This window comes from Arachis hypogaea, chromosome 19 (genome assembly GCF_003086295.3).
Source record: "Arachis hypogaea cultivar Tifrunner chromosome 19, arahy.Tifrunner.gnm2.J5K5, whole genome shotgun sequence".
In the NCBI taxonomy this organism is placed as follows: Eukaryota; Viridiplantae; Streptophyta; class Magnoliopsida; order Fabales; family Fabaceae; genus Arachis; species Arachis hypogaea.
The window spans coordinates 107,122,602-107,139,271 of record NC_092054.1 but is presented as its reverse complement, the minus strand read 5'-3'; the positions used below and the strand labels follow the sequence as shown (position 1 = coordinate 107,139,271).

General features: G+C 29.2%; 1 protein-coding gene across 1 annotated transcript in view; it reads right to left on the bottom strand.

Annotated features, from left to right (window-relative positions):
• Nucleotides 1-4,442: 4,442 nt before the first annotated feature.
• The window catches only part of LOC112778576 (uncharacterized), a 41,003-nt gene continuing 28,775 nt past the window's right edge, over nt 4,443-16,670 (bottom strand). The window contains exons 4-8 of the mRNA XM_029295756.1: nt 11,979-12,221; nt 11,731-11,787; nt 6,816-7,687; nt 6,530-6,713; nt 4,443-6,430 (exon numbers count right to left, since the gene is read on the bottom strand). Coding sequence (XP_029151589.1) covers nt 4,443-6,430; nt 6,530-6,713; nt 6,816-7,687; nt 11,731-11,787; nt 11,979-12,221 — 3,344 coding nt within the window. The remainder of the gene's footprint in view (nt 6,431-6,529; nt 6,714-6,815; nt 7,688-11,730; nt 11,788-11,978; nt 12,222-16,670) is intronic.

Sequence of the window (16,670 nt, the reverse complement as noted above, 5' to 3'; positions counted from 1 at the left end):
CATCATATATTGGTATAGATAATATTTTTTTTAGTAATTATTCATTAATAAATGTTGCATTAACGATTCTGTTTATTGTATTTCAATGTGTTTATTTCAATTAGACTCAATAAATTACCAAAATTCAAACTTATTATCTTGAACTTCTTCCTTGATCATATGGTTAGAATCGTTTAACAGAAGATCTTCAGACCATAAAATTTTTAAAGTAAAAGAAAAATACAATAAAACATATTAGAAAACCTAAAAAAATAAAATAATTTAAAATATATATATATATATATATATATATAAAAGAAAAATAATAAATTAAAACTTATTTGGCTTATGACATAAAAAAATAAAGAGAACGAAATAAACATGAAAGTTGAAATAACGAAAAATATATAACACAGTTCTTATCTTAACACATTTAAATATTATATGTAAAATAGATTAAAAATAAGAAAGAGATTAACAAAATCAATTAACAAAGTTCTTATCTTAAGTTATCAGATTATTTAAAAAATTAATTAACAAAGTTCGTATCTTACTATATTTATTATATTTATTGTGTTATATGTCAATCTAATAATTAATAAAAAATAATATTTTTTAATATAGAGCATATTAAAAATAAAGAAAAAAATTAACAAAATATACGTAGAGATTTTTCATTTTACCATTGGTAAGTATAAATTTTTTTACATCTTTTATATGCCAATCGTATGACAGATGAATAATATTAAATTAATTAATCTTTTTGCAATAATTTAAAAAATTAGTAAATGTCAATTTTAGTACTTTTTATAAATAAATGTCAAATTTAATATTCTACATAATTAATAGTTTAGATAGTTTAGAAAATTATAAACATAGACTTTAATAATACATATCAATTAATAAACATAGACTTTGATAATACGTATCAAACAATACAAAAAAAATATTGATAAATTTTAATAAATATAGAATATATTTATAGATAAATTTTAGTACTATAGAATATATTTTAGTAGTAGTGCTCGATCTATAATTATACAAAAAAATACAAATTTTAGATGTAAAAATGGAATAAGATAAAGAGTACTTGTCCTTTAAATTTTTTTAAAAAAATAAAAAATTAGTACTCAAAAATAAAATAAACCGTAAATATAAAATACCAATCACTTGTATTATCATAACGTCTATTATTATTTTTCAAAAGGTACCTGTATTTGGCATTGGAATTGGCATAGAAATTGTATCAACTTCCTTGTCAAATCCTCTCACGATGATTTGTAGGTGTCCCTTTCTTAGTAAATTCATGTCAGAATCAAAAGATAGCAAGATGCAGATCCTCTCACGATGATTTGTAGGTGTCCCTTTCTTAGTAAATTCATGTCAGAATCAAAAGATAGCAAGATGCAGAAAAAAGGATCGACAACAACAGTGAGGAATATTTGTAAGTAGAGCAGTTATTTAATTTCCTCACGATTGCAGCAGTTATTTAATGGGTTAATGCCTTTTTTTTAATTATAAACAAAAATGTATTATTACTATTTTGTCCATAAATTTGATTTGTAAAATGAATTATTTGAGGACAAATGGTGTCTATAAAAATTGGACACCAAACTCTGGTATTGGCTTTATATATTGACTAGCGGCTTAACAGGCATTACCGTGCCTGTTCAGCCGCTTTTTTTATGGGATTTAAAGTTAATTATTTTAATAAATTTTTAAATTTTAAATTCGAATAACATAAAAATAATAATATAGAATAATCAATGATAATATAAAAATGTTCAAATTAAAATAATCATATATTACCTATTTATAAACAATAACAATATGAAAATGATTTAATTATAATAAACACATACATCACCTATCTACAAATCTACAAATAACATAATTCATAAAATAATTATTACAATATTATTTTATCTTCTTCTATCTAACTCAAAGTCATAAAAATAAATAGAAAAATACAGTTGTTTACAAAAAATGAGCCATATTTAAAAGTCACTTTTTTTTCTTTGTTTAGGGACCTTTTTTTTTTAAGTGGTAAGCCAAAGTACGGATCTGTATTTGAAGAATCTTTCTTGTGCCTACAAAAAGTATAAAGAAGATAAATAATTATGTCTTTTTTTTGGTGATTATATATAAAACTATAAGTAAAAACGTTAAGATAAATCTAAAGTAATTTCTGAATTTGTACCGAGAAAAAATCTTTAGCAATTCCTCATACATCTCCTTATCAATAAATTCTTGAGCCTTGAAGAACTACAAAATTTAGAAATCAATAAAATATACCATATGCCAATACAAATTTCTTCATATTTGAACGAAAAGTTAACAATAAAAAATATAAAACCTGCAAAATTGAAATTTCTTGTTTGAGGTTGGATTTCCTACACATGCACAACAAAAGAAGCCATTAAACCCTCTGTAGAGCATTCAAATCTATAAGTATCCGATATTACATCTGTTTTGTGCGATTTCTTAATCTAATGATAGGTACCTGCAATATTGTTCTTTACTAACATCAGTTGGTTCCGCTCCTATGAGTTTGTTGCTGGAAAAAGAAAAATATTTAATTTATTATCAGTAGTTTAAAATTATTTTTTAAGTAGTTTAAAATTATTTTTTATAACTTTATTCAACATGAGAAACATAATCTTCGTTACAATCTCAGAGTAACTTTTTAATATTTTAGGCATATACTTTTTTCCTTCATTTTTTATTAGTAAAAGAAGAACATAGAAGGGGATAGATAATAGGCATATCAATAACATTCTGATTACGATGATTGTATTACCTTGTATGTTGTTGGAGCAGTATTTCCTTTTTTATCATCTTCCAGAATTGGGTCTTGTCTGTTTTAACCGTTCCTCCCCAACCAATAGAATAAATTTGAAGGGAATGAACCTATTAGATAACATATGATTATGATTACTAACATAGAAATAGAAGTATGTATATTGAATGCAATTTTGACAGTAATTAATTTAAAAAATTACTTTATTGTCTATTGGTTTGATTGATGTAATTGCTTGCTCATCTTTCCATGCATTCCAGAGATTTTGGAATCCTTCTTCCTGTAATTGATATTTGTTAATATATTTCTAGTATATATATAGTATGTCTTAGTTAATGATAATTAGTACGTACCTGTTGCATAAAACAAATGTTCAAGTTCGTTGTCTTTATCTCCTGGCATATATCGATGAGCTCCTTTGAAATCAAATTGTCTATTAAAAAATATAAGTCGTTAGTCCTCAATAAATTGAAGTTTGTATACAAAGATATATATATATCAATGAAAAAGATTTAAAGATTAAAATTATATGTAGACTGAATTGTACCAAGAAGTAACTACACACATACTTACTAAGAACATAAATTACCTGTGGGCAAGGTAACAATATTTCTTTGAAAACTACATTTCTGGTAAATTCTCCACTTGTTCCATCTATTTTTCCTTCTCTGACTAAAATTTTTGTAGTCGACTGAGAAATACTTCGAGACAGAGCAACATATAATTGGCCATGGCTAAATACATGTTTAGGGAGATAGATCCCTACTTTAGGAATGGTCTGTCCTTGTGATTTGTTTATTGTTATTGCGAAACTCAACCTTACAGGAAATTGCTTCCGGATAAGTATAAATGGCAGTCCTGAATTTTCTGTTGTTTTGTGTTTTATCCGAGGCAAGAAAGCTCTTCTTCCACAGTGATGACCGGTTAAAATTTCTACATCCAACATGTTTTGAAAGGTTCCACGACATAGTAACCTTGTACCATTGCATAAGCCGGCCTTAGGGTCTATGTTTCTCAATAACATCAAAGGTGCACCTCTTTTTACCTTCAACACATGAGGTGGCAACCCACCTGTAGAAACTGAGTTAAGGTATTCCTGTTGATATAAATTATTAGCATCTCCTTCTACCTCATCAAATGAGACTAAATTTCGTTCTTCTCCTGGAAACTGGTTGATAATTATATCATTAAGCTGTTGCACATCATGATTTTTTGGCGTCAATATTGCCCTTTCTACCATGTAAGAAGCGTCCCACCCATGAGATTGTAAGTTTGGAAATATTTCTTCTATTAACTTGTGTAACGATGTTTCACCCTCCCACGGAATTGCCATATTTGCTTGTATCCGTACAAAGTCTTCATGTATGGTGGGCTCAATTCCATCACCAATGCGCATAAGATACTCAGCAAAAACATGATCATTATAAGATCGCATATTTTGTCGCAAATGGAGAATTTTAGTGGAAGCTCATAAATGAGACTTAACTATAGAAGCTGAAATCATTTGTGACTTACTACCTTTCGGTACCACAGGCAGTACTTGGCGAAAATCTCCTCCCATCACCATCACTTTTCCTCCAAATGGCATATCGTTTGCTAATATATCTCTCAGAGTACGGTCTAATGATTGCACCGATTCTTTATTTGCCATAGGTGCTTCATCCTAGATGATTGCCGTTGTTTGTCTAATCAGCTTTGCAAGATCTGATTGTTTGCTTATGTTGCAAATGGATGATGGTTCTGCATTAATTGGGATCTTAAACCTAGAATGAGCTGTTCGACCCCCAGGCAATAATGTTGCAGCTATTCCTGATGATGCAGTTACCAAGACAATATGACCCTTATTTCTCAATTCTGCAATTATAGCTCTGTAAAGAAATGTTTTGCCTGATCCTCCTGGCCCGTCAACAAAGAACACTCCACTTTCTCTTCGATCAATTGTATTCATAATGCACTTGAAAGCTTTAGACTGGTCATTGTTCAATCTTGTTACGGAACACAGGTCTTCCCGGGGTACTTCGACAGACAGTTCTTCTTGGATAACTCTGGGTATCGAGTTGTCATTGTCATTTTCATGAGTTAGAGCTGGCAAATCGTATTGCGTAATCTGTTTTCTGTGCTGAAGGAGTATATCATTTATATCCCTGAGTAGCCGATTTGTGAACACTAAGGCTGTTGTGGTGCTGGTTGACGGATAATCATCCACCATATATGAAAAAAATTCATCCCATAAGCTTCTTACATCTGTAGGCTCACAAAATATTAAGATGGTTGCAAACAACCTTCGTAAAGCACATGGCAATCGTAAAACAGAAGCCTCAACCAAACACTCACGGATGCTACTGTCACTCTCTAACAATCCTCGGTGTTGAGCAGAATGCTTGAAGGATGAATATTGGACCCCATTCACTGTTAGCAAGTCATCCCAACTGATTGGTCCTCTGACATTAGATAACAGAATACGCAAATAGAATTTTTCTCCTTCTGAAGGTGATACAGTATAAATTCGACCGATGGATCTCCTCTGTGTCTTGCGCCGACGCCATTCCTTTTCCTTGTTGTGCCAAGTGTAATACTCTGGAATTTCCCTGTACAAAAGATGCCTAGATTGTTGGTCCTCCTCACGATTTAGGGCAAAGAACTCAGTGAGCATTGTTCTAGAGAAATAATCATCATTAAGTATTTCAGGAATGGTTTGGTGATCATAGAAGCTCACTTGATGTTGATTTGGCAAATGAATTTGTAACCTTTCCACTGATGGATACATTCGGTAAAGGTTAAATTTAAATATTCTCCAACATGCCTCTGGAGCAGCAATCCATCTTGCATCAACAAACTGTTGGACCTCGTCAACATTAGAACCGTTGTGAACTTCCATTGCAACCCGGTCTGGACCCTTGTAACAATATTTGTAGAGATACTTTATACTCTTGATGCTACTACATATCTCAACATTAATATGGCAATCATACTTTAGTAGTAGCCAAGGGTTGTACGGAACTACCCATCTATTATCAACCGTGACATTTTGGTTAATTTGTACTGGAGTGTCGAATTGTCGCCTATATTGCGGATATGAGTCGTCACCTCTTCGTGTTTCTGCTGTGAACTCTTTTGGGTAGTTGCGTTTACATTGGCCATTTTTCATGCAAGGTGAAGATTGATCAAGTGTACCGCAAGGACCATGAATCATATGTTTTAGCACTGCATCATGTAGATGTGGTTCTACTTCTTTAGATGGTATCTCTGCACGTACCAAACTATCATAATGCTCCGGGTCAATTAACTTGTCATTGTTTTCTAAGATTAGCAACATATGTACATGTGGCAACCCTCTTTTTTGAAACTCAGTGACATAAATATAGCTCTTCACCTTTCCCAAGACACCCTTAGATATTACATCCTCTTTCAGCTGTTCAAATTTGGCTCGAAAAATTCTTGTTGTTAGATCTGGACGATCTTGTGGAGTTTGAACTGGGTTGAGTTCTGAAGTTATTTCAGTCCAAGATGGATTGCATGTCATTGTGAGAAAAATATCTGGCTTGCCCTCTTTAAGAACAATCGCCATTCCATCTTCATATCGTTGGGTCATGTCGCGACGGCTACCAATGAACGACGATGGTAATATTGTTCTTTTTCTTCCAACATTTTCTGAAGACAAATATATAGAGAAATATTATTAGTTTTAATAATTATTTTGGGTAATTCTTAATGATTTTTGAAGTAGCAATTAGATACAACAATATTTACCTGCATTGGTTTCTCCTGTGTGCAAAGCATCTTGTAAACCTTGGTATAATTCAGCTCGTAATTTCTTCTGTCTATTTCGAACCCATCTTAACTTTCCGGTTTCAATTTTCACATAGTTATCAACAACATATTGTTGTAGTAGTCGCCCTGCTTGCAATACGGTGGAATGATCATCGGGGCGGATCTACAAATTTTTTAGAATTTGCAAAAAAGATTAGATACATTGATCAATTTTTTGGAAAAATTTTATTGAAGTCTATACTGCGTAGGAAATGGGGATTTGTACCTGGAGCATATAACTATTATATGTTCGGCATGATACTTTGCCGCCACTTTGACTTCGGGTATTGATATCCCATCCATGAGTTCCAAATGGAAAAAGAAGAGGATATTGTAGTGGATCGTAATAGCCAACGAATTCCTGAATCCTTCGTAGGCTACCAGCATGAGTTTGCACCTTAATATCTCGCCCACGAATCATTGTTTCAACGTCATCACCAACAATTATAGTTGCTACCTGCGACGCAGTTGGAAGACTATATTGTGGCTGATTAGCAGGTCGCTCTCTAATGACCAAACTACACTCATGTACATCTGACCGTTGTGCAAGCTGGCGAAACACATGGAGAAAAGGATTATACCGGTGTAGCAATTGTTGTAACTTGAAAACTAATGTTTCATGTAGTTGTGTGTTCTCCAGCATCCTATTCTGCAACTCGTGATCAGTATCATATATGTACAGTTGCAAAAACCGTGGCCGCGTGCCCTGATCCGGATGAAATCCCCCTATACTGTGATATATTGAGCCTTGAGCACGAAATGTATATATACCACGACCTGTTATAGCTAGTTGTTCGTCTATGTGCACACCACACGAAGTGAAGGAAAATACATGATTGTATCCACGAATATGTTTTCTAAAATGGTTTCCTTCTGCAGAGGGGTCCAAGAAGATTTCAAGCAATTCCTGAGGAGCATTTACTCGGGGAAGAGAGACTTTTCCCCCATTACAGCACATCTCGAACGTCTCATGGTGAAATAGACGTGCGCTACAGTAATGGCATGTCCTTGGGACTGGTAGCGGAGTTCGAATTATTGTTGCATCCTCTTGAAAATTTCGAGCACAATTATGGGATGCTCGAACATTTTGTCTAATTTCTGTACTCGTATTAAATTAACATATATTTGGTTACATTCATAATGAAAATCATAAAATGATGAATTTTGTAACAACTAAAAAAATAGTTCTTTGTTGATTATAAATACAAAGAATTACTTCCATTATAGTGGTCATCATAAAAAAGAGATAAGTAGCTATTAAATATTTAAGTGATGTTTCAATCTTTTTTTTTAACTTTGTTACATTGTATAATATTATGATGTTGTTTGACTTTATTTTTTTTAAATTTTGTCATTCAGATGTATTTAACAACTGTAATTATAAAATATTTTATTTTATTCTTTCTAAAGATGTTTTTTATTCGTTAAATAAATGTTTTTATTCTTTTAATTATAAAGAAATATTATTTATTCTGTAGCAATATAGTTTTATTCTTTTTTTAATAAAATTATTTTGTTTAAAACCTTTTATTCGAAACTGTTGTAACAAAGTTAAAATCACTTACGATCTATAACAACATTATATTATTCTAAATGTTTATTATTTTCTTGTTCCATTATATATTTTTGTTTATATGGTAACACTATGTTTATCATGGATTATTTTTTTTTTAGATTAAATAGTCAATACAATATAGCTTGAGTCTGAAATAAATAATTTTTTTTTAAAATGCTTTATTTATATATCATAATTTTTTTTGTATAAAATTTTCCGTTCATCAATTGTCTTATAGAATTTTTTAGTTAATTATCTTATATAGGGTATGACAATTTTTGCCTTTGGCCAAATTTTTTAGCTTGTATGTTTTGTTTTATGTTTTTTAAATGTTTAGATATTACTGTTTGAAATAATACAATACATGACGATAATATTGGTTCATATTTTATTTATTCTATTACTTCTAATAATTTTTATTTTGTATGCTTTCGCCTAGAGTTATCATTTTAATTTTTACTATTTATTTTATTTCTTAAAATGTATTTTATTTAATCATTTTATGTTATCATATTTGTGTGAATTATAATAAAATAATTCAACAAAATATAAAATTTTTTAAATTAATTTTTTTTCGTTTTCACTTAAGTTTCCATATTTTTCATTATGATTGGCAAATAAATATTTTAAGTATTATATTGGTTTTTATAAAATTTTTTGTGTATAGATTTTAATTTTTTTTTAGGCACGGGCAATCTTTTTTTATAATTGTTTCTTGTAATGATCTTAAATAAATAAATTTTTTAACATTTTATTTAATTATTTTATTTTGTCATGTTTGTGTGAATTATAACAGAGTGATTCAACAAAATATAAAATTTTTTAAATTACCTATTTTATTATTTTTGCTAAAGTTTACATATTTTTCATTTTAATTGGCAAATAAATATTTTAAGTATTTTATTGGTTTTTTTAATTTTTTTTTGTGTATAGATTTTAATTTTTTTTTTGTTAGGCACTGGCACTCTTTTTTTTATAATTGGTTCTTGTAATGATCTTAAATAAATAATTTTTTTAACACCAATTATGTTCACGCTTAATGTTTACTATGAATACATTAATATGCTAACATATAAGAATAAAATAATATTTTTTATAACTTTATTTACCTATTAAAATTATGTCACAATACTAAATATATAAAGAAAAAAAAGTACAATACTAACCAGTTACATTTTCTTCACATCTACTGTTTTGATCAGATCTATTTCCATGAATTTCTGATAGTATGTAAAAAGAACACATGAATAAATTATAAAATTGTTCATTAAATTAAGTCGGTACAGTATCAGTGGTAATTGAGAGATTTCTTTTAAAGAAACAAATCATACAAAATTAAATTGATTGAAAGTAATAGAATACGTAGAATACCCATTAATATCATAATTTTCCAAACTCTGAATAACTAAAAAGAATAGATAGTGTCCATAAAATACAAATACATAATAGGCAGTTTGAGTTCTGAAAAAAGTTACCATTTGAAAAATAATTCAAGTGTAACCATATAATAGATTGATTAAGTGAAGAAATTTTCATTTATTTTTTACAATGATATATATATTTATTAAAAATATTTTAACCTTTTTTGTGTATTAAATAAAACGTTTAAAAGAGTTGTAGAATATTAAAAAATATATGAAACGTAAAATTCTATTAGATATTAATTGGACCACTATTATTATGAGCATCTGAAAAATAGCAATCATATTATTGGAACGACAATAATGTATTTTAAATGATTATATTTGACGGTATTTAATTTTTCTTTAGAGATAAATAATTCGTGAATATAAAAATTATATTAAACTGGTAGCATAATAATTATATTAAAAATAGTAAATTTATCAATTTAAATTTATGTAGTGAAGTAATTAATACTTCTGATATATCTATTTTTTTATAAGGAAAAGTATAAAAAAATATCGAAATATTAATTATTTTTGTTATACAGTGAACAAATTTAAATTACAATTATATTATTAAACACATATATCTAATATAATTTTTTTTATAATGATGCGGCGCGAGAACATTTTATTTATTCTTATAATAATATTATATAGGTCAATAATAGAAGGTTTATTGAATCAAAATTTATGAAAAAAGAAATTACTATTAATTAAATAAATATACAGGAGTTCTATCCATATTTATTACCATTTGGTCTATTACTTGAATAAATTTTGCTTTTATTATGAGTATCTAAAATATTTAAAAAATTTATTATTAACATGAAAAGAATGTGTGTTGACAATTTAAGAGTACATTCGGTGGATAAATTACAGATAAATAGTACTAAGAGTACATTAACATAGAGATATTGTAGAAATAATTCAAATTAAGTGACAAATTAAATTATAGAAAAAAATAAAAAAAAAATATACCAGAATTATCTACTAAAATTTAATAATAAATATATTATTAAACATTGAACATATATATTTTTCTTATAATAATACAGTTATAAAAATTTTTTGGCAGTATAATATTATATTAAAAAATTATTAAACTATTTAATAATCGAGATTATTAATTATATAAAGTACATTAAGACAATATAATAATATAAAGTACATTAAGACAATATAATAATATCTATAATAATATTATTTAGGCCAATAATAAAAGATTTATGGAATCAAAATTTAAGGAAAAAATTAAATTATTATTAATTAAGTAAATATAAATATAAATATATAGGATTCCCTCCCATATTTGGACTGTTTGGGAACGACAATAATATATTTTAAATGATTATATTTTACAGTGTATAATTTTTCTTTAGAGATAAATAATTCGTGAATATAAAAATTATATTAAACTGGTAGCATAATAATAATTATATTGAAATAGTAAATTTATCAATTTAAATTTATGTAGTGAAAAAAATAATCACTTCTGATATATTTATTTTTTAGAAGGAAAAGTATTAAAAAAATATCGAAATTATTAACTAATTTTTTTTGTTATACAGTGAAAAAATTTAAGTTACAATAATGGAAGATCTATTGAATCAAAATTTATGAAAAAATAAATTACTATTAATTAAATAAATATACAGGAGTCCTACCCATATTTATTACCATTCGGTCTATTATTTGATTCAGTTTCGCTTTTATTATGAGTATTTAAATATTTAAAAAATTTATTCTTAACATGAAAATAATGTAGGCTGAGAATTTAAGAGTACATTCGAAAGAGTACAGTAACATAGAGATATTGTAGTAATTATTCAAATTAAATGGCGAACTAAATTGTAGAAAAAAAATTAAAAAAATATAGCAGAATTATCTATTAAGTTTTTTTTGTTACAGATTAATAACAAATATATATATTATTAAACAGTGAATATATATATATATATATATTTTTTTTTCTTATAATAATACAGTTATAAAAATTTTATATTTGTATGATATTATATTTAAAAATTATTAAACTATTTAATAATTGAGATTATGATGATGTAAAGTACATTTAAGATAATATAATAACATTATTTAGGCCAATAATAAAAAATTTATTGAATCAAAATTTAAGAAAAAAAATATTATTAATTAAATAAATATAAATATAGAATTCCTACCCATATTTGAATCGTTTGGTATATTACTTGAACCAGCTCCAGTGTTATTGTGAGTATCTGTATATGTAAAAAATTCAGTATTAAGAAATAATATAATTTGATAATTTAACGGTACACTCAAGAAATAAATTATACATAATTGGTACGTACTAAGAGTCCAGTAACATAGATATATCGTAAAAAATAATTCATATTAAATAATAAACTAACAATATAAATTTATTAATGAGAAGTATAATTTAGAGTACCTGATATAGAGTATTGTTGAGGAGGTATATTTGTGATATCTTGTAATGGTGTTGCCATGTTAGTTGGTCCACTTGATGTATCGATTTGTTTTCCTCGTCTAATACTTTCTCGGTAACTGGCACGCCTTCTGGCAAGGTGTTGCTGCCTCTGTTCTTCACTCATATTTTGTCTTCGTTGTCTGGCATAATCTTGCCAAGTTCGTCGACCACTTCCACGTGAATCTTCCATTGGTATGTTCTCAACTATAATTAATCAAAGAAACATATAAAAACAGCCATACACTTTTATTTAATGACGAAAAATAAATTACAGTAGATTTTACATTATATTTAGGCGAAGTAAGGAGAATGCAGGAGAAGACAGAGGAGAAATAAAGGAAATTTTTTCTATTATGGAGAGATATGGAGTAACCAGTGAAGTGAGAGACATTAAGAGAAAAAATTGGGAATAATACAATTGACGCAGTAATTGATGTGAGAGGAAGTAACTGATGCAGTAGTGGGGAATTAAGTAGTAGAATTCTGTAACTGATGGGTGATGTGAGAGAAATTAACGTGGAGAAGTTATATTGAGGTGAACGTGGATGGAAATAAAGTAGTAGCTGTAACTGGAGGTAGGTTACTAAAAAGGATAAAAATGGAAAGAAAAATTGGACACCAAACCTCCATGTTTTGGCATTATATATTGTTATAGATATCCAAAATATAAAAAATCCACATGAATAATTTACATCCAATAGAAAACTCTTAATAAAGTTGCTGGAAAAAATATGTGAAAGCTATTTTATTCAGACCGATGTACGGAAAAAAATTTTTAATAATAAACTTCTCTCACTAAGGGTAATATTGGAACTTAAATTTAGACTCCAATTGACATTATATATTGTGTAGGTACCTAGAATATATTAAAAGAATATGATAACAATTTGAAGAGAAAAATTATTTTGTGTAAATTTATTTTAAAAAAATAGACCTATTGAACTATTTTATTTTTATTCTTTAAAAATATATCCAAATAAAAAAAATCTGCAACAATAATTTATATCCAATAAAAAAATCTTAATGAGATTTCTGTGAAAAGATAGGTAGAAATTTTTTTATTTAACGTGACTGATTGAAGAATTTTTTAATAATAAATCTTTCTTAAGAAATAATATTAGAACTTAAATTTAGACATCAATTGTCATTGTATATTGTGTAAATCGGTAAATACCAAGAGTACATTAAAATAATATGATAATAATAATAATCTAAAGAAAAAAATTATTCTTTGTATATTTATTTAAAAAAATTGTCCTATTTAAATTATTTTACTTTTATTCTTTAAAAATCTGCAACAATGATTTATATCCAATAAAAATTTTTAATGAAGTTGCTGTTTAAAATAGATGGAAATTTTTTTATTTAGAGTAACTTGACGATTATACAGGAAAATTCTTTTTAATAATAAATCCCTCTCTTTAATAATAACATTGAAACTTAAGTTTAGACTTCAAAATTTTCGGTATTGCCATTATATATTATTATAAATTTAAAGTACGTTAACATAATATAATAATTATAGCAATATTATTTAGGACAATAATTAAAGATTTATTGAATAAAAAATTAAGAAAAAATATATTATTAAATTAAATAAATATACAAAATTTCTACCCATATTATCATTATTTGGTCTGTTATTTGGACACAGTTTCACTATTATTATGAATATTTGACTACGGAAATATAAATTATATTAGTTTTACGTTATATTTAAGTGAAATGAGAAGGATGTAAAAGAAGATGGATAAGAAAAGAAAAAAGTTTTTCTATTATGCAGTAACAGTAATCTGATATGAGAGATAGCAAAGGAAGAAAGAGATAATTATAGAAGTTCTGTGAATGTGAATGAATGAGATAAGAGAGAATATAAATGTATGTGATAAAAGAGGAGGTGAGGTAGTGAAAGTTTTTTAACGTGAAATAACTGACATATAAGGAATAAATGATTAGAAAGGGCAAAATTGGAAAAGAATGTTGGACACCAAAATATGTTTTGCCATTATATATTGTTATAGATAAAGTAATAGAATAGAATACCCTAAAACCCACTTACATCTAATCTACTTGAACATGTGTGCATATACATATGAGGCACAACCAAAAACACCTATAATGTAGTTGTTCATACCCTGGGTCGAGATGTCCGACTCGGGATGATCGACGACAAGCCGATTGACCTCTTCAGGTCAAGACTATCCGACCTCTTCTCCTAAAACTCGGCCAAATCACCAGGAAAGCCCAAAAAGGGCCCAAAAAGAGGAACACGACCCAAATTCAAGGGCAGCCCAAGCTTAGAAGGATAAGGGCAGTTCCCTTAAAAGTAAAGATGACTTCACTCAAAGATAAGATAAGATAACTATCTTATCCCCAGAAAGATCACTCTACAAATATTATAAATACACTGGTGCACCCATGTATAACTCATACTCTGATTCTACTTAAAACTTGCTCAATACCCTTGCTAACTTAAGCATCGGAGTCCCTTGCAGGTACCACCACCCTCCGGTGACGAAGGATCAGCACCATCCCCAGTCCAACAAATTGGACACGGCGGGTGATAAACCACTATTTTATGGTTTATATTGTGTTTAATTGTGTGGTTTTGTCATGATCCTTGCCCACTTATTCATCAATTTAGCATGCATTTAGATTTCCTTCCTAAATTCAGTACATGTTTGAAAATTGCTTCCTAGAGACTTTAATTATTTACTTTTAATTCTCCTTTATTCCATTCGATGCCGTGATCTGTGTGTCAAGTGTTTCAGGCCTTATAGGGTATGAATGAGATGGAGATTGGAGAGGAAGCTAGCAAAAATGGAAGGAAAACAAGAATTTGAGGAGATAACCAGCGAGAAGTGACGCGGTCGCATGGCTCACGCGACCGCGTGAAGGAGCGCAAATCGCAGCGACGCGGCCGCATGGCTTGCGCGGCCGCGCGGATTGGAAAGCGCAAGCGACGCGGTAGCGTGGACGACGCGAACGCGTGGAGAGGAAAAAGCACAAGCGACGCGCTCGCATGGACGACGCGATTGCGTGACATGTGCGATCTGCATAATCTGCAGAATTTGATGGGGGCGATTTTGGACCTTATTTCGGCCCAGTTTTTGGCCCATAACAGCAAACTAGAGTCAGAGAATATGCAGAAACAACACACACATTCATTCAGTAGTTTTAGATCTAGTTTTTTCACTCTCTTAGGTTTTTCTCTCTAGTTTTTTAGGATTTTAATTTTCAATCGATCTTAGCATTGGAACATTGAGAAGAGTTATTTCCTCATCAAGACTTCATCATTCTAGTTTGTTCTCTTAACTTGGTTTTATTCTTCCATGTTCTTTGTTATGTTCAATTTTGTCATTCAGATACTTTTATGATTAATTAATGCAAGGATTATTTCTCTTTAATTCAATTTCAATTCCAATAATTATGTCTTCTTTTAATTCCCTTTTATGTGCCATGGATTCTTTATTTACAATGCGTGAGTAATTTCATTACTTGATAGGGAGTTGATTAAAAAGAACTCTTGAGTTGGAAGGATTGAAGGAGAAATTTATAGTTGGGTTAAATGTTGGATTGCTATCCTGTCACCAACGCCAATCCCTTTGAACTAAGTGGGTTGTAACTCGTGAATAGATCTGGCAGTCCAACTTGTTTGACTTTCCCTTATCTAGTAAAGGATAACCAAACAGAGTAACCTTTAATTATAAATCAATCTTAAAAATCACTCCATCAATGATAGAGATTCTAACTAATCAATTCCCAGTCAAGGCTTTTATTTATATTATTTAAAATTCCTCAATTTAAATTCCAATTTACTTAGCTCAACTTCTTGGAACATCTGATTAATAAAACAGCACACTTTTCTGTAACTCGTTGGGAGACGACCTGGGACTTAAAACTCCCAGTAATTTTAATTTAAACTCTCTGTGACATATTTCTAAATTGATAGGCAGATTTTCGGTGAGTTAAGAACTATACTCGCAACATAACCATTTTAATAAATTTTTAATTCACCAGCTTCTACTTCCCATCAATTTTTGGCACCGTTGCCGGGGAGTTGCAATAGAGTGCTAATTTTATTAATTAGAATTTATTTATTTGCATTTTATTTAATTTTGCTATTATGAGCTGCATGTTTCTTCCGTCAAATGACACGTTCACTTCCTAATCCGCGCTTGCTAATATTCGATCCTGAAATTGAAAGGACTATTTCACGAATAAGGCGAGAACAGCGTAGGTTAGCCCACTCTGAGGGCGGATCTGAAAGTGAATTTGAGGAAGAAACCAGCCCCCGTTCTACTGATTCAGTTGTTTTACGCGCAGAAAATATGGCAGCTAGAAGAGTTACCATTCAGGAGGAAGGAGCTCCTGATTTTACAATGCAACAGTTTCAAGCGCATCATCCAGCGGTAGCTACCAATTTTGAAATAAAGACCGCACTGCTAAATTTGATGCCCAAGTTTCATGGCCTACTTGCTCAAGAGCCAATCAAGCACTTGAGAGATTTTCAGGCAGCCTGTTCTACTATTAGGCGTGATGGCACTGATGAAACTTCAATTCTGCTGAAAGCTTTTCCGTTCTCTCTTGAGGGAAAAGCAAGAGAGTGGTACTACACTCAACCTCTAGCAAATGTATCCAACTGGGATACAC